Source organism: Oncorhynchus tshawytscha, linkage group LG33 (genome assembly GCF_018296145.1).
Source record: "Oncorhynchus tshawytscha isolate Ot180627B linkage group LG33, Otsh_v2.0, whole genome shotgun sequence".
NCBI lineage: Eukaryota > Metazoa > Chordata > Actinopteri > Salmoniformes > Salmonidae > Oncorhynchus > Oncorhynchus tshawytscha.
The window spans coordinates 23,424,562-23,445,563 of NC_056461.1; the positions used below are offsets into that span (position 1 = coordinate 23,424,562).

At 43.0% G+C, this 21,002-nt stretch overlaps 1 protein-coding gene across 3 annotated transcripts in view; it reads left to right on the forward strand.

Moving 5' to 3' along the window:
• LOC112233499 (pappalysin-1) overlaps window positions 1-21,002 on the forward strand; it is a 126,484-nt gene that overhangs the window by 22,119 nt on the left and 83,363 nt on the right. For all 3 annotated transcript variants that reach the window (XM_042311198.1, XM_042311199.1, XM_042311200.1), the window contains exons 5-7: window positions 707-899; window positions 1,218-1,339; window positions 13,210-13,711. In XM_042311198.1, the coding sequence (XP_042167132.1) occupies window positions 707-899; window positions 1,218-1,339; window positions 13,210-13,711 (817 nt within the window). The remainder of the gene's footprint in view (window positions 1-706; window positions 900-1,217; window positions 1,340-13,209; window positions 13,712-21,002) is intronic.

The window sequence follows — 21,002 nt, forward strand, 5'->3', positions numbered from 1 at the left end:
TATGATTTTTTACAATATATAACTTTGTGGCTGTGGTAACTAGGGATAACCCTCAATCAGAAATAAACACAGAGCACAAACAGATGTAGGGGCTGAATTTTATCACCCTGTTGCAGGAGAACTTCCCTGCAATGCAGCAAATGTACAACTTGTAGTTTATTTGAGGTTTTAAAAGTATTCTGAAGTTTGTTATTTCCACTTTGAAATTTCAGAAATGTAATCAACCCCTATTATCCACATAATAATTCACATTTCCTGTTGCTGCAGGATTATTTTCCTGCTGTAGCAAACTGTCTCAAATTAAAATTCTACATCTGTAGGAATGTCCAACCATACAGTATGCTGACCCTGAGTATGTGTGCCTTGGCAGGTGTGGAATGTAGCAAGGACATTGCATTGGAAAAACACACTCGATATATTCTAATGTATGTTCAGGTCATGGACCTGTAGAGACTTTAAGAATATCTCTTCTCTTAATAACATTGCTACAGACAATGTATATACCAGGTCCTGTTTTTCTATCTACTGTATGTGTTCATGTACATTACTTCTAAGGGCTTCCCTAACCTTGCCCTATTGGTTAATTCAACCTTTAACCTTTAACCTGCTCTAAAAGAAAATACATTCTAAATATCACTTAGTTTACGTGAATACATAATCTACAAACCATCATATTAAACTTTCTGATCTGATCTCTTCCACGTAGATGACGACTGTACAAACTCTTTCACCTCCAACCAAGTTGCCCGGATGCACTGCTACCTGGACCTGATCTACCAGACGTGGCAGCCCGATCCCAAGCCACCCCCTGTGCCCATGGCACCCCAAGTGGTGGAGCAAGAGCATGCCGCCATTACCCTGGAGTGGTTCCCGCCTATTTCCGGCCACTTCTACGACAGGTGAAATTAGCTGGACGAATGGGGCAGGCAGCACAATGGGGATATTTTTTGCATTGACCTCCACTCTGCAAAGGACCTGGAGATATTTTGGATAAATGGGTTGACTGTCTGTTTGGATCACATCTAAATTAACACCTCTCTATTTTGACTGTATCTAAGTGAGTAGTACCTGCATGTCTATATGGCCTGTATTTAAATGAGGGCCAGTCCAATTGGACTGTATCTGAGTTTGTTTCCATATAAACTGTATCTAAGTAAGTGTTTTTCCATATAAACTGTATCTAAGTTGGTTGGTGTGCCTGTCTGTTGGTTTCCTAGAGAAGTGGGATCAGTGTGTGATAAATGCACAGAGGGCCGGGTACTGATGCAGTACGCATCCAACTCCTCGTCCCCCCGACCCTGCGCCCCCTCTGGACACTGGAGCCCCCGCGAGGCCGAAGGTAAGCAGCCAGGTCACCCGTGATACAAGTCAGTATTCAACGTCCATCCATGTCTGAGGACTTCAGAAGATGACGTGGAAACCGGCCACTAGGGGCAACAGTGAGCGCTGTTACCTTCAAGTGGGTTTTGGTTTTGATAGGGCATTGTGGACAGGGATGACGGATGGGTGTAAGCATATGCCTCTGATTCCAAAGGTTGCACGTTCAAATCCAGCGATATACATTTTTTTGTGTATTTTTGTTTTAAGCCTATCCCAAACCTTAACCCTTACCTTAACCATTCGGAGTTAATGCCTAACCGTAAGAATTTGGATATAATGCCTGAACTTAATACTAACCTTAAAAATTTTGGGTTAATGCCTTAACTTAACTTTAAACACTTAGAAATTTGACATTTGCAATAACTTCAAAATTTGACGTTTGACAAACATGGATGAATGTCTAATTCTGACATGAGACTGTGAGAGCTGGTAGAAGGTAAGACCACTATATCCTGGGTTATTTATTACCACACATGTCTGTCTGTCTGTTTCTCTGACTGACTGGACAAACTCAGGGCCTACTGTAGCCCACTGGCTCTCATCTCTGTCTCACCCAGGCCAAAACAACTTACCCACCTCATTTGCGTCCTCCATTCATCACTAAAACCTCTGTAAACTTCACATCTCAGTGTACTTCTCCTTACTCACTTCATTTACATTTACTCACCTGGATTCTAACCATCCTACCCCAGAACATACAGCACATACAGTAGCTACTGTGTACCACCCACCCTGCCTTATAAGACATGCCCACCAACCCACCCACCTCCTACACCTCACACACATTGTCAATGTAACCCCACCCTGTCAATAACACGCCTGAACTTCTTCCTCCTATGAATCCTCCTTCTGTCAAATCACCCCCCCTCATTTTTCTCTTGCTGATAGTATCTTCCCCACATGATCAAATCTCACTATTCACTCTAAGCCAGTATCTTGCTTTATTTGGCTTCTGAGTCAACTCTCAAACATGCTAATCATATGGTCGCAGAGTCGAGCCCCAAAGATGCAAATGATTCATTCCTCGTCACAGCCCTTGACACGAGCTGAGAGATGCAGAGGGAGTGAAAGTTGAGCCTGCGTTCATAAGGGAATGGAGATTCCGTATCCCAGAAATCCCAAACGTGGGCTCACAGCGACAGGCATGGTGGGAACTGGGGAGAGCTCTTCTCGGATCATGTCTGTAATGTAATTTTCCCCATTTGTTATCAGGGAAATTGAGGACAGCTAATGCTACAATCAGCAGCATTCCCAAAATAGGATGTATTTTTCTCCCCCTCTCTCCCCCAGCTCATGCAGTGGATTTTAGGGAGGTGGAATTTGGCCTTTATAAATAGTCTGCACAGCTGTGTACCTCTGACCGCTAGCTGGTTCTGGCAGCTGCAGTAGTAAGCATTGTTCAGAGTGTGTTTCAGTGTGTATTTCAGTGTGTGTATCAGTGTGTGTATCTGTGTGTCAGTAAATCTGCCATTATTATCACATACCAAGTCTAGTGGAAGTTAAATTCACAGCTAACAGCTATTACGACTAGAGCAGTACTAGATCAGTCTATTCGATCTAGTCTAGATATAGAGATACAGAGGTCTTAAAACTCTCTCCTAGGTCCTCTGATAAGAAATAAACTGATAAGGAATAAATGACCCCTACTGGTATGTTGATAGAGATGCCACGATGGCACAGTTCCTCAAGCTTCAAAGTTATTCCATTGTTATTCTGTGGTTGTGAACTCATTATAAAATGCTGCAGTCTTTCAGGGTCAGAGCTAGAGTCTGTAGAATCCAGTGAGATCTGATCAGCTTGGCAGGTGTCCGAGAGCACATGGCTAATAATGAGCCCAGTGACTCATTGGGCTCGGGATCAGACGGGCGCTAGAACAGTGTGTGTGTGTGTGTGCGTGCTTGTGCGCGCTTGCGCACGTTTCTGTGTGTGTGTCTGTTTGCAAAGTCCTTGCTCCACACAGGCTACAGTGTGTGTGAGAGGCATGTCTGGGCTTGTCCGCTGTGCTGTGTGTAAACCTCTCTCTGATTTCCCGATTGGAAGCTCTCCATGTTAGCAAGCAGCAGATTTCCACTCCCCTGTTTACACGCCGATGCTAGTCCATCATAGGCTCCTAACAGCTGGCTTTGTGTGTGTGGTGTGTGTGTGAGCGCATTGTCTCTGCAGAAGTGACAGCTTATGGCAGTCAAGTAACTGCCACCCACAGACATCCCGACGATGCAAGCAAGCATAATGCCAATACCATTAGTGTGTGTAGGTGTGGTTGAAGTATTGGTGTGTGTCAGTGGAGGCTGGTGAGAGGAGCTATTTAAGGATGGGCTAAATAGTCATGTCTGGAATGGAATAAATGGAACGGAGTCAAACATTGTGCCTTCCATATGTTTGATGTGTTTTATACTGTTCCATTTATTCCATTCCAGCCATTACAATGCACTGGTGTGTGTGTGTGTGTGTGCGTGTTTGCAAGGGATGGTGGGCATGTCCAGGCATGTGTGTGTGAATGGGCATGTACAGGCGTACATGTGCGCATTTGTGTGTGTGTGTGTGTGTGTGTAACACGCCTGACACCTGTCAGTCCCGTGGCTTGTGTCCTCACACCACAGGAAACCCTGGCATGGTCAGAGAGAGAGCTGGAGCACCCCTAGTAAATCTTTACTGCTCTAGACCCACAAGAAATATGGCTGGGGGAAGAGGATGAAAAAATTGAGGGAAGAAACCATGTGGAAACCACCCAAGATAGTTAAGTGAATTGCATGTGGTTCATGAGGAGGATTTTGCAGCTGGTTGGAACCAGGAGAATGTGTGGTTGTACGTGAAAGACCTGGGATGAGTGTGCACACATGTAAAGTATACAGTGCCTTCAAAAAGTATTCACAACACTTGACTTTTTCCACATTTTATTGTGTTACAGCCTGACTTTTAAATTGATTAAATTGAGATTTTGTGTCACTGGCCTACACACAATACCCCATAATGGAATTATGTTTTTAGAAATATTTAGAAATTCATCAAATTTTAAAAGCTGAAATAACTTGAGTCCATAAATATTCAAATTCTTTGTTATGGCAAGCCTAAATATGTTCAGCAGTAAAAATGTGCTTAACAAATCACATAATAAGTTGCATGGACTCACTCTGTGTGCAATAATAGTGTTTAACATGCTTTTTGAATGACTGCCTCATCTTTGTGCCCCACATTATCTGTAATATTCCTCAGTCGAGCAGTACATTTCAAACACAGATTCAACCACAAAGACCAGGGAGATGTTCCTCGCCTCGGAAATAAGGGCATCTATTGGGGTATGGCAAAACATTTTTTAAAAGCCGACATTAAATACCCCTTTGAGCATGGTGAAGTTATTATTTACACTTTGGATGGTGGATCAATACACCCAGTAACCACAAAGATACAAGGAAGGAAACCGCTCAGGGATTACACCATGAGGCCCGTGGTGACTTGAAATATAAAATTATACTAGAGAGCGTACTTAGATCATGAGCTGCTCTTGACTGTTGGACTTGAATCGTTCAAATCAAATCAAATTGTATTGGTCACATACACATGTTTAGCAGATGCTATTGCGGGCGTAGCAAAATGCTTGTGCTTCTAGTTCCAACAGTGCAGCAATATCTAACAAGTAATATCTAACAATTTCACAACAAATACCTGATACTCACAATTCTAAGTAAAGTAATGGAATTAAAAGTATATAACTATATGGACGGGCAATGTCATTGCGGAATAGGCTAAGATACAGAAGATAGTATAGAATACAGTATATACATATGAGATGAGTAATACAAGACAGTGACTAGTATTCCATTTATTAAAGTGGTCACTGATTTCAAGTCTGTTTATGTTGGCAGCAGCCTCTCTGTGCTAGTGATGGCTATTTAACAGTCTGATGGCCTTGAGATAAAAGCTGTTTTTCAGTCTCTCGGTCCCAGCTTTGATGCACCTGTACTGACCTCACCTTCTGGATGATAATGGGGTGAATAGGCAATAGCTCTTTTTGGCCTTCCTGTGACATCGGGTGCTGTAGGTGTCAAATCAAATCAAATGTATTTATATAGCCCTTTGTAGAGCCGATATCTCAAAGTGCTGTACAGAAACCCAGCCTAAAACCCCAAACAGCAAGCAATACAGATGTAGAAGCACGGAGAGACTGAAAAACAGCTTTTATTTCAAGGCCATCAGACTATTAAATAGCCATCACTAGCACAGAGAGGCTGCTGCCAACATAAACAGACTTGGAGGGCAGGTAGTTTGCCCCCGGTGATGCCCCTCTGGAGAGCCCTGCTGTTGTGGGCGGTGCAGTTGCCGTACCAGGCGGTGATACAGCCCGACAGGATGCTCTCAATTGTGCATCTGTAAAAGAGGGTTTTAGGTGCCAAGCCAAATTTTTTCCCACCTCTTAAAGTTGAAGAGGTGCTGTTGCGCCTTCTTCACCACACTGTCTGTTTGGGTGGAACATTACAGTTTGTCCGTGATGTGTACACCGAGGAACTTAAAAAGTTCCACCTTCTCCACTGTTGCCCTGTCAATGTGGATAGGGGGGTGCTCCCTCTGCTGTTTCCTGAAGTCCACGATCATCTCCTTTGTTTTGTTGACATTGAGTGAGAGGTTATTTTCATGACACCACACTCCCAGAGCCCTCACCTCCTCCCTGTAGGTGAATGGTGAATGGCTAGGCCCACTACGCTATGAAACCACATGCTATTGCAGAGACTTTGATATTACTGGTTGCAGTTGATATGGTGAAAACAATGTGTGGTGAGGCAGAGCTCACATCAATACCTTTGTCAGATAACACTGTTAAAGGAAGAATATATCCTATTGCTAACAAACAAGACTGAACGACTCAAAATTTCCCCAGTTTATGCTCTCCAAATGGACGTTTGCTGTGAGGGCAGAGATGCACATGCATTGACTTATGTTCGTTATACATGAGGGGGATGCTATTAATGAGGACATATTGTTTTGTCTCACATTTCCCAAGCATGAAACGGCACAGGGGATGTTCAGTGTCCTGCGTGGCTATATTGACGAAAAACAGATTCCATGGGATTAAATGGTGGGCTTTTGTACAGTTGGGGCTCAATCTATAGCGGGACGGTGGGCAGGCCTCTGCACTCTAGTTATGAATGTGTCTCCCTCTGCCATTACGGACGCATTGTATGATACACGGAGAGCAAGTGGTGGCAAAAGAGCTGAGCACAGAACTGAGATATACTGCAGCAGGTCACTTCGATTGTAAACTACATTTAACCACATCCACTGGGCACACGCCTGTTTGCAAAACTAGTTGGAGATATGGGGTCAGAGCATTGAGAGAGGAACTGTTGTCAGTAACAATGGATGTCAAGAAAAACAGACTTAGTTAACTTTCTTTGTAATGTAAAGAAACACTCCTTACGAAAATAACAGACATATTTGGGAAACTGAACGAACTGAACGCAAGCATGCAGGGGAAATGCAGAAACGTTCCTCAGATGAGTGACCGAATCAGTGGATTCAGAGAAAAGAACTCTTATTGGAGAGTCTTTCAAAAGCCAACCATGCACCTTTCCCTCGGCTGTGCATGTTTCTAACAGAAACAGCATCAGTAAGTGTCCCACACGACTGCTCACCTCCAACACGTGGAAGACCACTTTGGGACCTACTTCCCAATCCGTTTGACTGTGTTCCTGGTCCAGTTGACAGCTGATTGAGCTGTCATGTGACCGAATGCTGCAGAAAACACGTTCACAGGTCACGATAGAGGAGTTTTGGTTCCTGACACAAAGGGAATACCATAACTGGGAATTTGGAAATCTCCAACATCCGACTTCATTGCGTTCAAGACAACTGGGAACTTGGGGAAAAAAGAGATCAGACTGGGAAAAATTGTATTGAACGGTCATCCAACTCGGGAACTCTGACTCTGACTTTCCGACCTGAAGATCACTGACGTCATGATTTGACCTCGTATTTTCTGAGTTCCCAGTTGTCTTGAAAGCACCATAAAACTCATGGTATCCTTCGCCCGTTCACATCTGTGTGAAGCTGGATTCTGTGCTCTGTCTTAAAGCCAAATATCATGCCAGGTTGGATGTGACAGCAGAGATGAGGTGCACACTGTCAACCACGCTCACAGACTTTGAGAACCTCCGACACGACATGCTTCAAGCACACCCATCTCATTAGTGGTGGTGAGATAATATACATTATGTCAAACTAATTTGCTATTGACTGTCATAGCCCCACAGTAAAAGTATGTGATAATGAGTTGAGACGACAATCAGAAGTACTGTTAGAATGTTTTTTTAAATTGACTGCCATAGCCCCAAATAATCATTGGCTGTTAATTAGGCCTACATCATTTTTTTTCATCACATGGTTGGGGTCGCAAATCCTTTAAGATATCAAAATGGGATCGTGGGCCAAAAAGGTTTAGGAACCCCAGCTGTGCAGAAAATAAATATTCCAAAACATGCATCCTGTTTGTAATAAGGCACTAAAGTAAAACTGAAAAAAAAAAAAAACCTAGTTCAGTCTGTTTTCCAACAGACACTACGAGACAAATTCACCTTTCAGCAGGACAATAACCTAAAACACAAGGCCAAATATATATTGGAGTTGCTTAGCAAGAGGACATTGAATGTTCCTGAGTGGCCTAGTTACAGTTTTAACTTAAATTGGCTTGAAAATCTTGAAAATGGCTGTGTAGCAATGATCAACAAACAACTTGAAAGAGCTTGGAGATTTAAAAAATTATATGTGCAAATATTATACAATCCATGTGTGCAAATCTCTTAGAAACTTACCTAGAAAGACTCACAGCTGCAATTGCTGCCAAAGGTGATTCTAACGTGTATTGACCCAGGAGTATGAACATCTATGTAAATGAGATATCTCTGTCATTTTATGAATTTGCAAAAATGTCTTAAAACAGGTTTTACTTCGTCATTATGGGGTATTGTGTGTGAAACATTGTGGTGAAATATTTTTTGTATACATTTTATTCAAAGGTTTATTCAAGTCAAGGGGTATGAATGGCACTGTAGGTGTGTGTGTGTGTGTGTGTGTGTGTGTGTGTGTGTGTGTGTGTGTGTGTGTGTGTGTGTGTGTGTGTGTGTGTATTTGTGTGCGTATTTGGGCGTGTATTTGGGCGTGTATTTGGGCGTGTATGTGCTGCTGCACTGAGCCGTGCATCGCTAAAGTGTTCCTGTCTGACTCTGGCCCAGATGTCGGGCCATGCTTTCATTAGCATCGCCTTCCTTTGAAGGCGGGGCAGTGTCAAGCCTCGCTGCATTACGTGATACCATGTGTTTGTGTGTGAATATTTGGTGTGTGTGTGCTCTCACTGTCTGTCTGGGAGAACAGGGGTTACATTCATTGGTCTCTGCTCCATTGCTGCCAGGGCTGCACACTGCAGGGACTCAGGGTCACAGAGTTCAGACACAAAGTACCTAAAGAGAAAGAGCAGCTTCCCCTGCTTCATCTCAACTAGCACTTTATGATGGTCATGAGATAATGATTTGTGGATGGAGGGCTATTGGATATGCGCAGCCATGCACGTACTGCACACTCACTTATTCTGGAGAATGTCAATCCTGGAGCGCGCTACCTGATCTTAAGCGATACTGCCTTAAAGTGATACTTTGTGATTTTGGCAATGAGGACATGTATCTCCTTCCCCAGAGTCAGATGAACCATTTTTATGTATCTGTGTGTAGTATGAAGGAAGTTATAGGTACAGTAGTTACGCAAGCCAATACTAACTAGCGTTACGGCAACGACTGGAAGTCTATGGGTATCTGCTAGCATGCCAAATACCAAAGGATCCCTTTAAGGCGTTCCAGAGTTGCACTATATAAAAGCATCCGCACAACAGGACAAGTTTATTTATTTTTTAACATTGGGATGTTGAGTGGAGGCCAACGAGGTTTGATCTGGAATAGAAGGAGAGGCACAGTGGATGTGTGCTGAAGGAAATATGCGGAAAGTCCCCAGGCGAGGGAGAAGAGAGGAGCTGGACTGTCAGTGTCACCTCCTCTCCTTTAGACCTTCTGCTTTCCCCATCACTCTCCCTCCCTCACCACGCCCTCCATCCCTCACCAACTGTTTACACTGCAGATATCATATGCAGAGAGATGGAATTTTTGTACACATCCTGGTAATTCGTCGTAATTCGAATTTTTGACGTTTTTTGGCCTTCAAGACTATTTCTATGTATTTTTTTGTGTTGTATTTAACCCTTTGTTTAACTACGGAAGTCAGCTAAGAACAAATTCTTCTTTACAATGATGGCCTAAACCGGCCAAACCCTAACCAGGACGACGCTGGGCCAATCGCCCTATGGGACACCCGATCCCGGCTGGTTGTGATACAGCCCGGGATCGAACCAGGGTCTGCAGTGATGCCTTAGACCGCTGCGCCACTCGGGAACCCAACACTGTACTAGAGGAAGTTCTTGAAGATTGACTGCTATGCGGGATTGCTTGATTGATTAATTGACACCGTATGGCTGTCAAGGGACACAATACAAGTGAGCAAGACATATTTCCATTGTGGTTACTCTCATGCCCTCTAGTTAAGGGTCATGGTATGAATTGATATTTGCAAAAATGGGTGGCTGTGGTCATTAAAGTGGAGGACAACAGTTACCTCAGTGCAAATCAGTCAGTCTGTTGTGTGTGTGTGCTATCGAGAGTGTGACACACGAAGGAGAGGCAGGCCCCTTTCTTAGAAAGCAGAGTGCTTGCCCGGACATATCCCTCTATGTTTATCCATCCGTATCCCAGTCAATTCCAGTCCCCTTTTCCCAGCGCTGCACGACTCTACACCGTCTGATTCCCACATAATGCCGAAGGGCCCTGGCACACAGACACAGTGCTCCACATTCAACCCTACTGCAATTAAGCTGGAATTCTGCCCAATGTCTCTTTCCCCCTTTCCTAGAACGAGAGCTCTCCTAGACAGACTAATACCCCGGTGGGATTAGCTAATCAAGTGAGAAAGCAAGGCCTTTTATTCAAAGGCCAGGTTTGGATTGTCTGATCACCCTTGGGGCCTTTCAGCAGCCTGGGAGGCAAGGCTAGGTCAAACGCTTCAGAGCTGTTTATATACCAGCGAGTAGATTTAACCTTAATGAAAAATTCAGATGAGAAGTCATTGCAGGTGCTGTTTTAGTTGGATTTGAAAGATATAATCTGTAATACTTAAAATTACTGTAATGGTAATTCTACAGTGTTGAAAAATAGACTTGGGTCTTGCCAAGGATTCATATAATCTTTATACATGTCTATCCTTTCTCATCGTAAATCTCTAACCTCTGGCATCCATAGCAGGAGTTCCAAAGCAGGAGGACAGCCCACCATAACAGCTGACATTACAACACATTGTCAGTGGCTAAAACTCCTTTCCTCAAATTGTAAATGAAAAACTCACCACAGAATGAGAGAGAGAGAGAGAGAGAGAGAGAGAGAGAGAGAGAAAGGGGGGCTGGGTACAAACTGTAAGTGCATCTCAGTTCCTCAGTTTCTTTTCTGTCCTTTTTTTCAAAGTTACCTCTATTCTGGCCACACAGACGCTTACAATACATGTGTTAAGATAATGTGGCCTGGAAACCGAATTCGGTGCTCACTTGATTAAACACTGGAATTCTGTGTAGTGCCCAGAAATGAGGTTAGCAAATGGGTTTTGTTGGTTGCCAGTTTGGAAGTGCACAAAAGGAAAACAGGGAGTACACAGTGTCTGCAGCGCTGGCTTCTCAAAGCACTTGATGAATGTTGGTGTACGTCACTCTGGATAATACAAGGTATCTGTGGACTCCAAATATGGCTGGAGGGGCGCTGTTTGGGGTTGTAATGACATATGCTAAAGTGAGAACCCTGTGCAGGGCCCCTCTCAGTAGGAACACACCTCAGTCTGCAGCTAGTCTGCTGCCTCCACTGCTTTACTGGCAATGAACTCAGTCCTCTGTCTGCCGCATATAGTCCATTGCTGAGAAAAGTCAACAGCTCATTCAGCCCTGATACTTCACTGACCTCATCCATGTGTAGTCAGCCAGACCACTGTTCTAAATGCGTTGTTCTACAGAAGTGGTATAAATTGTGTCCTATTTCTCCCCAACTTTCAGCACACATCTTCCAACAAACAATAATCAATCAATCAAATGTATTTATAAAGCCCTTTTTACATTAGCCGGTATAACAAAGTGCTGTTCAGAAAACCAGCCTAAAACCTCAAACAGCAAGCAATGCAGATGTAGAAGCACGGTGGCCACCACCACCCGACCTCTTCGGGGGATAAATGTCCTCAGATGTAGGATAATCCCGCAGCAACAGGAAATGTGAATTATTATGTGAATTATAATTCATGGACATTATAACCATTATAATTATTTTTTTAACTCAAATATACTACAAGTTTGCAACAAAATAGTGATCAAATTAAGCTACTACATCTGTATACTACTTACACACTTTGTTTGTATTACACATTTGACACATTTACCTGAATTCCTTACCACCCCACTAAATGTGTCACTGCTGAAACATAGTGAAAGAGTTGCGGTTAAGGGGGAAGAATGCATAGTAGTGATCATTTTGATTAACATTCTATTACACATACATTTTATAAATGTTATTTGCATACCAAATTACCAAAATAGTCAAAACATGATTTTTAACTTGATTTTCAAAATCTTTCAATTGAATTTAGAGAAATATAATCTCTATTGTTCTTTGTAAAATGTTCAGTGTTGATTGTATGAATCTGAAACTTGTTGATTGATTGAATTTATAATATAGTACAAATTACTTTGTGCTATATGAATTTAAGATTGTTTTGGGTTGAATTAGAACATATGATGATAGGAATGAATGTCGCAGATTTGGAGACTGACTTGTGGGCGGGACAGCAATTCACACCACTTCTGTAGAATCCCCCATATACACATCATAGCACCCTACTAGAGGTTCAGCTACAGCACACTCTATGCTCACATCTATACTCTAGCCCTTCCCTGCCTGCCTGCAAACACATTCAAACAGTCACACTCTATGCTCACATCTACACTGTAGCTCTTCCCTGCCTGCAAACACATTCAAACAATCACACTATGCTCACATCTACACTCTAGCTCCTCCCTGCCTGCCTGCAAACACATTCAAACAGTCACACTCTATGCTCACATCTACACTGTAGCTCTTCCCTGCCTGCAAACACATTCAAACAGTCACACATGATGCTCACATCTATACTCTAGCTCCTCCCTGCCTGCCTGCAAACACATTCAAACAGTCACACATGATGCTCACATCTATACTCTAGCTCTTCCCTGCCTGCAAACACATTCAAACAATCACACTATGCTCACATCTATACTCTAGCCCTTCCCTGCCTGCCTGCAAACACATTCAAACAGTCACACTCTATGCTCACATCTATACTCTAGCCCTTCCCTGCCTGCCTGCAAACACATTCAAACAGTCACACTCTATGCTCACATCTACACTCTAGCTCCTCCCTGCCTGCCTGCAAACACATTCAAACAGTTACACATGATGCTCACATCTATACTCTAGCTCTTCCCTGCCTGCAAACACATTCAAACAATCACACTCTATGCTCACATCTATACTCTAGCTCTTCCCTGCCTGCAAACACATTCAAACAATCACACTCTATGCTCACATCTATACTCTAGCCCTTCCCTGCCTACAAACACATTCAAACAATCACACATGATGCTCATGTGAAAATGAAAAGTGCTATATCAAATAAATACATGTATTATTATAAGTGATGTCTGATCTGCTGGGTCCCTGTCCTTTTGACCCCTAGGACCTCCAGACGTGGAGCAGGCATGTGAGCCCAGCGTGCGTACCTGGAGCCCCAACGCTGGCATCGAGCAGTGGGTTGTGGGGCTATCTGAGTGCCCCCTGCAGGGTTGCATGCTCCAGCTGGAGTTCCCCCACCCACTAGTACCCGACTCCCTCACCGTGTGGGTCACCTTCTTCAGCCCTGAGGAGATGGCCCTTCCCGCCATCCACAACATCCTGCTTCTGACCGTCAGTGGAAACAACCTCTCGTTGGGTCCTAGTAACGTGTTCTGTGATGCGCCGCTGACGCTGAAGCTGGACGTGGAGGAGGAGGTGTACGGCGTGCAGTTCTTCACCATGGAGCAGCACCTGGAGATTGATGCCACCCTACTGGCGTCCAAGCCCGACTGCCCGCTGTGCCGCCACTGCAAGCCACTCATCCACCGACTGCTGCGTCAGCCGCCATTCTCCCATACCCCCCATGGCGTGCTGTTGAACAACCCTGCCAGGCGATACACTGACAGGTGAGAGACTAGGGTGGTTGGCTGTTTACTGTCAGTTACACGTGACTTTGAATGCGTTGACTGTGTGGGTTGTACTGTATAGGCCTGGTGTAGGTTAATGATACCTCAGGATTGCTGCGTTCTCTACTTAATAGGTGAGAAATTGTGTAGTAAGCTTTATCTTGTCACACAGCCAATTAATCTGATCCCGAGCCCAATCTCCTCATTGACCCTGTGTTGGGGGAAAACACTCTTATTTTTGCACTAAGTTGTTCTTGGTCAAGGGGTGAACGGAGCCAAATTTAATATGCTGAGGAAAGCACTGCAGCTGCAGGCTGATTTAAGCCTGGGCCTGCAAGCCTGCCTGCCTATGTCCAGAAGGGCAGCTGATGTGGTCTTCCTGGCCCAGCCTCTGTGTACCCCAGCCAGGCATCAGGGATCTGGGCAGTGGGCTCTGTATATCTCCCCTCTAGAATGGGCCTAAGCCTACCTCCCCGCTCTCTGGCCAGCCCAGGCCTGGGCGGAGTGATATTTTGCAGTGGTATAAATAAATCTTTTTTACTTAATTTTGTTTTGGGGTCGGAAGAAATGCCTTTTAAAATCCCGAATAAGAAACCTCTATGAAAATGTCTCCTATAAATATAAGTGTCATGATGTTTCAATGTGTTCTTTTGGAAGACCCTCAGGCATATTAGTGGGCCATCACCAATTTGGTGGTTTCAAATCCACTGCCCAGCATCCATTTCTCAAGTCAAAGGTCATTCATTGATAGCCACATTAGTTTTTTTCCAAGTTTCATGGAGTTGCTGGGGAAAACAAATGTCTTGTTGATGGCATTATCTGTGCACAGTTGAGTTTTGTGCTTTGCTTTCATGGAATGTGGTGACTAGATAAAGGTAGAACTCTCTGTGGCATTGCCATGTGTTGTGCCATTTCACTTTCATGCTGTCAGCGTGGTTCACATGAGAAGGAAAATGGGTGAAAAGACACGATAGGGTGAGTATGCCTGTTATGCAAGATAAAGAGGGTGTTAATGCACTAGGCCTATTTGATCAGGAATATTTTAGTAAGATAACCTTTTTAACATTAAATCTGTCTTCTGTTGAGATTAAAGTTATATTTACAGTTTTACTGCAAGATTTTAATTGCCACAATGATTTTTGTTCGTCAAATTATGTATTTTATTAGCTCTGCTGCTGTGGACAATTAGGGTAAGGAAACTAATGTGTCATTTTGTAATTTGGGTGACCTATCCCAAATTATCCCTAAGTTTTCTTGATAACAAACACACAGGGTTCCCAGTGCACTAGGCTGAGAGCGGTTGAGGTGGGACAGCGTGTGTGCAAGTACACTTCCAGGTTTGGCCTGTTAATCAATCACTGTGGGTGGGACTTTGAGGTAAGGAGGTAGATGAGTGATCTAGTTAGAAACACTAGTCAAGTCTACTCTTTCAATTTAATTTATTGTGGCAAAAAAAACAAAATCTAGTGTACTCTTTCATTGTTGTTTATTGGGCCCAAAACCTAAGAAAAGAATGTTGTGTTCTGTCAAGTAAATATGGATTCCCTGTTGAGAAACGATATCAAATTGCACAAAAATGTTTGTTTTTTTTATGTTCAAGGGGAGGACCCCCAGATCACCACTTTAGTTTAAGAATGTGAAATGTCAGAATAATAGTAGAGAGAATAATTTATTTCAGCTTTTATTTCTTTCATCACATTCCTAGTGGGTCAGAACTTTGCATGCACTCAATTAGTATTTGGTAGCATTGACTTTAAATTGTTTAAAACCTCTCTGGGATAGGTGGGACGCAATCGTCCCTCCTGGCCAATAGCCAGGGAAAATGCAGAGCGCCAAATTCAAATAAAATACTATAAAAATCAAACTTTCATTAAAGTTACACTCGTTGTGAATCCAGCCAACATGTTAGATTTCAAAAAGGCTTTTTGGCAAAAGCATAAGATGCTATTATCTGATGATAGCACAACAGTTAACAAAGAGAGGAGCATATTTCAACCCTGCAGGCACTACACAAAACGCAGAAATAAAAATATAATTCATGTCTTACTTTTGACAAACTTCTTTTGTTGGCACTCCAATATGTCCCATAAACATCCCAAATTGTCCTTTTGTTCGATTAATTCAGTCAATATATATCCAAAATGTCAATTTATTTGGCGAGTATGATCCAGAAAAACACAGCTTCCAACTTGTGCAACGTCACTACAAAATATCTCAAAAGTTACCTGTAAACTTTGCCAAAACATTTCAAACTACTTTTATAATACAACTTTAGGTAGTTTTAAACGTTAATATTCGATCAAATTGAAGACGGGATGATCTGTGTTCAATACAAAAAGAAAACAAACTGACGCTACTTTTCTGGTCATGCGCCTCTATCTAACAGTACACTTCAAGTGACTCTTATTCAAGATGACCGTACTTCTTCATTACATAAAGGAAAAACCTCAACCAATTTCTAAAGACTGGTGACATCCAGTGGAAGCGGTAGGAACTGCAAACAAGTCCCTTGGAAATCTGTTTTCCCAATTGACAACCATTGAAAAGACAGTGACCTCAAAAAAATATATTTTTGTCCTCGGGGTTTTGCCTGCTACATAAGTTCTGTTATACTCAAAGACATGATTCAAACATTTTTAGAAACGTCAGAGTGTTTTCTATCCAAATCTACTAATAATATGCATATCTTATATTCTGGGGATGAGTATCAGGCAGTTGAATGTGGACATGCTATTTATCCAAAAGTGAAAATGCTGCCTCCTATCCCGAAGAAGTTTTAACCTTTCTAGGGCAGGCGTTCCGCTAGCGGAACCCCTCGACAAAATTCCGCTGAAAAGGCAGCGCGCGAAATTCAAAAATATTTTTTTGAAATATGTAACTTTCACACATTAACAAGTCCAATACAGCAAATGAAAGATACACATCTTGTTAATCTACCCATCGTATCCGATTTAAAACATGCTTTACAGTGAAAGCACAACATATGATTATGTTAGGTCATAGCCAAGTCAAAAAAACACACAGCCAATTTTCCAGACACAGATAAGAGTCACAAAAAGCAGAAATATAGATAAAATGAATCACTAACCTTTGATGATCTTCATCAGATGACACTCATAGGACATCATGTTACACAATACATGTATATTTTGTTCGATAATGTGCGTATTTATATCCAAAAATCTCAGTTTACATTGCCGCGTTATGTTCAGTAATGTTTTGATTCCAAAACATCCGGAGATTTTGCAGAAATTCTCATAATAAACATTGATAGAAGATACAAGTGTTATTCACAGAATTAAAGATAGACTTCTCCTTAATGCAACGGCTGTGTCAGATTTTTTTTAAATTTCTGAGAACGGCGCTAAGAGCCCAATCCAGCCAGAGAAATATCTGCCATTTTGGAGTCAACAGAAGTTAGAAATAACACTATAAATATTCACTTACCTTTGATGATCTTCATCAGAAGGCACTCCCAGGAATACCAGTTCGACAATAAATGACTGATTTGTTCCATACAGTTCCATAAAGTCCATCATTTATGTCCAAATTGCCACTTGTTGTTAGTGTGTTCAGCCCAGTAATCCATCTTCATGAGACGCGAGCACTTTGTCCAGACAAAAACTCAAAAAGTTCCATTACAGGTCGGAGAAACAAGTCAAACGATACATGGAATCAATCTTTAGGATGTTTTTAACATAAAACATCAATAATGTTCCAACCAGAGAATTCCTATGTCTGAAGAAAAGCAATGGAATGAGAGCTAACTCTGTCGGGAGCGCGCGTCACGAGCCTGAGACACTCTGCCAGACCACTGACTCAAACAGGTCTCAGCAGCCCCTCCTTTATAGCAAAAGCTTGAAACAAGTTTCTAAAGACGGTTGACATCTAGTGGAAGCCATAGGAAATGCAACTTGACTCCATAGACATTGTCGGTAGGCCAATCTTTGAAAAAATACAAACCTCAGATTTCCCACTTCCTGGTTGGATTTTTCTCAGGTTTTCACCCGCCATAAGAGTTCTGTTATACTCACAGACATCATTCGTCAACAGTTTTAGAAACTTCAGAGTGTTTTCTATCCAATACTAATAATAATATGCATATATTAGCATCTGGGACAGAGTAGGAAGCAGTTCACTCTGGGCACACTATTCATCCAAAAGTGAAAATGCTGCCCCCATCCAAAAGAGTTTTAAATGTCAGAAATTATGAAAAACTTACTTCAAATGTATTTGGCTAAGTTGTATGTAAACATTGTATGTAAACTTCCGACTTCAACTGTATATAGCCAAGTTATCACTACTTGTTGTGTATTTATTATTTTATTATAACGTGTTATTACTTTTCTATTATTTGTTTATTTTATTTTATCTCTGTATTGTTGGGAAGTAAGTAATAAGTAAGTAATAATTTCACTGTTAGTCTACACCTGCTGTTTACAAAGCATACTAACAAATAAAATGTGATTTGATGTGGAAGGTTGGACTGGTCAGGGGTAGTTAGGGACTGGATGTAAAAAAAACTGGCATCTATATATATATAATATAATAATCTAATATTGCGCAGCTCTTGTTATTTTCTCGTGTTTGATCCAGACTGAGTACAAACCTGCAGCAAACCGCACAATGGTACAAATTGATGACGGGTGACATCAGCCACACATCAGGATATAATAAGCCCTCATTGAGAAATATTGAAATTAATCGATTGTAAATTAACAAATACAAAAGCTTCCAAGGGCTGAAAAAAAAAGCATGACCTTCCCCCCCAATTCCTCCATGTACCCCGTTCTGTACATTTCAAAAGGTCCCTTAGGGGTTGTCTGAGAAAAGGAAGGAGGGTTAGGGGGATGACCCTAGTCTTCTGAGACCCCCCTGGCCCATGGGCTAATCCTCTCCCTGACCTGGTTCCTATGGCCTGTCAGGGCTTCAAAGCCCACCTCAGCTCTGACGTGACGGGACCCGCCAGCCCGGAAGGAAGAGGACAGCTGCCCCCTACGGCCCCTTTTCACTGGGAACCCTGCCCCCATTCTGCCCTTCTCCTTCCCTCCTATATCCCCCTATGTTCTCCTATGGTCTTACCCCTGTGGCCCCATGGCCCTGCTCCTCTCCTGTCAAGTCCACTGTTGCTCTAGCCCTGAGAAGACATGCCCCTTCAGATCTATTCAGAGAGCTCTGTTGTTTTCCCAGCTCTGACTGCCTAACTAGGAGGTTTTTCTTTTCTTTTTGCCAGCAAAACAGTTTAGGGATGTATAATACACTTCTTTAGGTATTTGTGAGAAATAGCTTTGTGCTCCAACATTACTTGTTTTAGATCACCTCCGTGTGCAGATTGTTTTGGGGGAGGTTTTTTGTTTTGTTTGTGAGTTCGGGTTCACAGATACGTGCAAAAATGTTGTTTTTTTAAGAGTATAATACTATGAATGGTTTTGAAGCCTCGTGTTTTGCAATACTAATGTGTACTGCAAAGAAAACATACAACACCCTCTTCTCTCTCCCCCTTCCTCTTCACCTCTCTTCCTACTCCTCTCCCCATAACACACACTCCATCTCCATTGCCCCCTCCACTCCAACAAAGTCCCACTGTGCCCTGCGCTCCCTCTGACATCCCTTGCCTGCTCTCTCTCCATAAGAGCCGCATTAGCACTGAGCCTTGCATAAGCTCTCTAATATGAACCATATTGGTGAGTGGCAGACAGAGGTAGTGGAGGAGGCAGCAGCGGGTCCCTGGATGTCTGGTTGTCTCACCTCTTGCTCTGCCTCTCTCTCTCTCCTTAGAACCCTTTTTCAGAATTACGACCTGATTTCCCTGGGATAAAATTGGGCAAGATCCAAAAAAGTGGATTTTGGGGGATTGTTAAGGTGGAATGTTCAGGAGGGGGTTGTATTTCTCTGTGGGAGGCTGTGGAGGTGATTCTGGGTTTATTATAATTTTGCTCCCTCTGCCAAAAATGGGCGCTGACCAATTTTACTGTGAAGCACTAAATTTAAGTTCAAAGGTCCATACTGGGGGTGCAGATTCCTCATAGGATTCCACAGGTTGTTATGATAAAGAGGTTCTCTGTAGAGTTCCCACAGTGGAGTTCCACAGATATCTGCGGTCTCGAACCAGACGACGTAACTGTCCAGTGAAAATCTCACCTTTAAAAGTTCATCTTCTGTTGACTTGTACCCAAATAATGTTGTTGACGTGAATTGTACTCATATTTGAAACCAAAGCTGAAAGCATAATTTGGAGGGGGAAAAACACTTTAAATAACCCATCTCAAGCAAAAAACGCTTGAAATTTGCTTGGATAATGACATTGTTATCTTTGGCCGAGACAGGCCTGTATGTGATTGGTCCAGCAGCCTTTTCCTTTTTGCCAAATTCTCCGGTGGGATAAGGATCCTTCTCGAGACTAGGGGAGACACGAGTTTACAGCACACAAGCAAGCTAGCTCGCAAGGCAAACAAACCACAGCTGGCGTTTAAAAAAAGGACAAAACCTATGTAACAACTATCTCGCCAGTCACTTCTACACTTACTGGCCAGTTGTTGTTTATTTTAAAACATTTTTAATCCCCTTTTCTCCCCAATTTCGTAATATCCAATTGGTGGTTACAGCCTTGTCCCATCGCTGCAACTCCCGTACAGGCTCAGGAGAGGCGAAGGTCGAGAGCGATGCATCCCCTGAAACACAACCCTGCCAAGCCGCACTGCTTCTTGACACACTGCTTGCTTAACCCGGAAGCCAGCCACAACAATGTGTCAGAGGAAACACCGTCCAACTGGCGACAATGCCAGCGACCATGCCAGCGTACATGTGCCCAGCCCACCAAAGGAATCGCTAGAGCGAAATGGGACAAGGACATCCTGGTCGGCCAAACCCTCCCCTAACCCAGACGATGCTGGGCCAATTGTGCGCCACCTCATGTGTCTGAATGTGGCCAGCTAAGGTGGCTGCGACACAGGATCGAACCCGGATCTGTAGTGACACCTCTAGTACTGCTACACAGTGCCTTAGACTGCTGCACCACTCGGGAGACCCTTACCGGACAGTTTAACAGGTACACCCATCTAGTACAGAGTCAGCCCCCTCTTTCCTTTCAGAACAGCCTGAATTATTCCGGGAATGGATTCTATAAGGTGCCTGAAACGTTTGTTGCGCAATCTGTATCAAGGGACCTAACGTGTGTCATGAAAACTTTCCCCACACCAGTACATCACCACCACTAGCCTGTACCAGGCAGGATGGGTGCATGGACTCCTGACTCTGTCATAAGCACGACGCAACATGAACCGGGATTCGT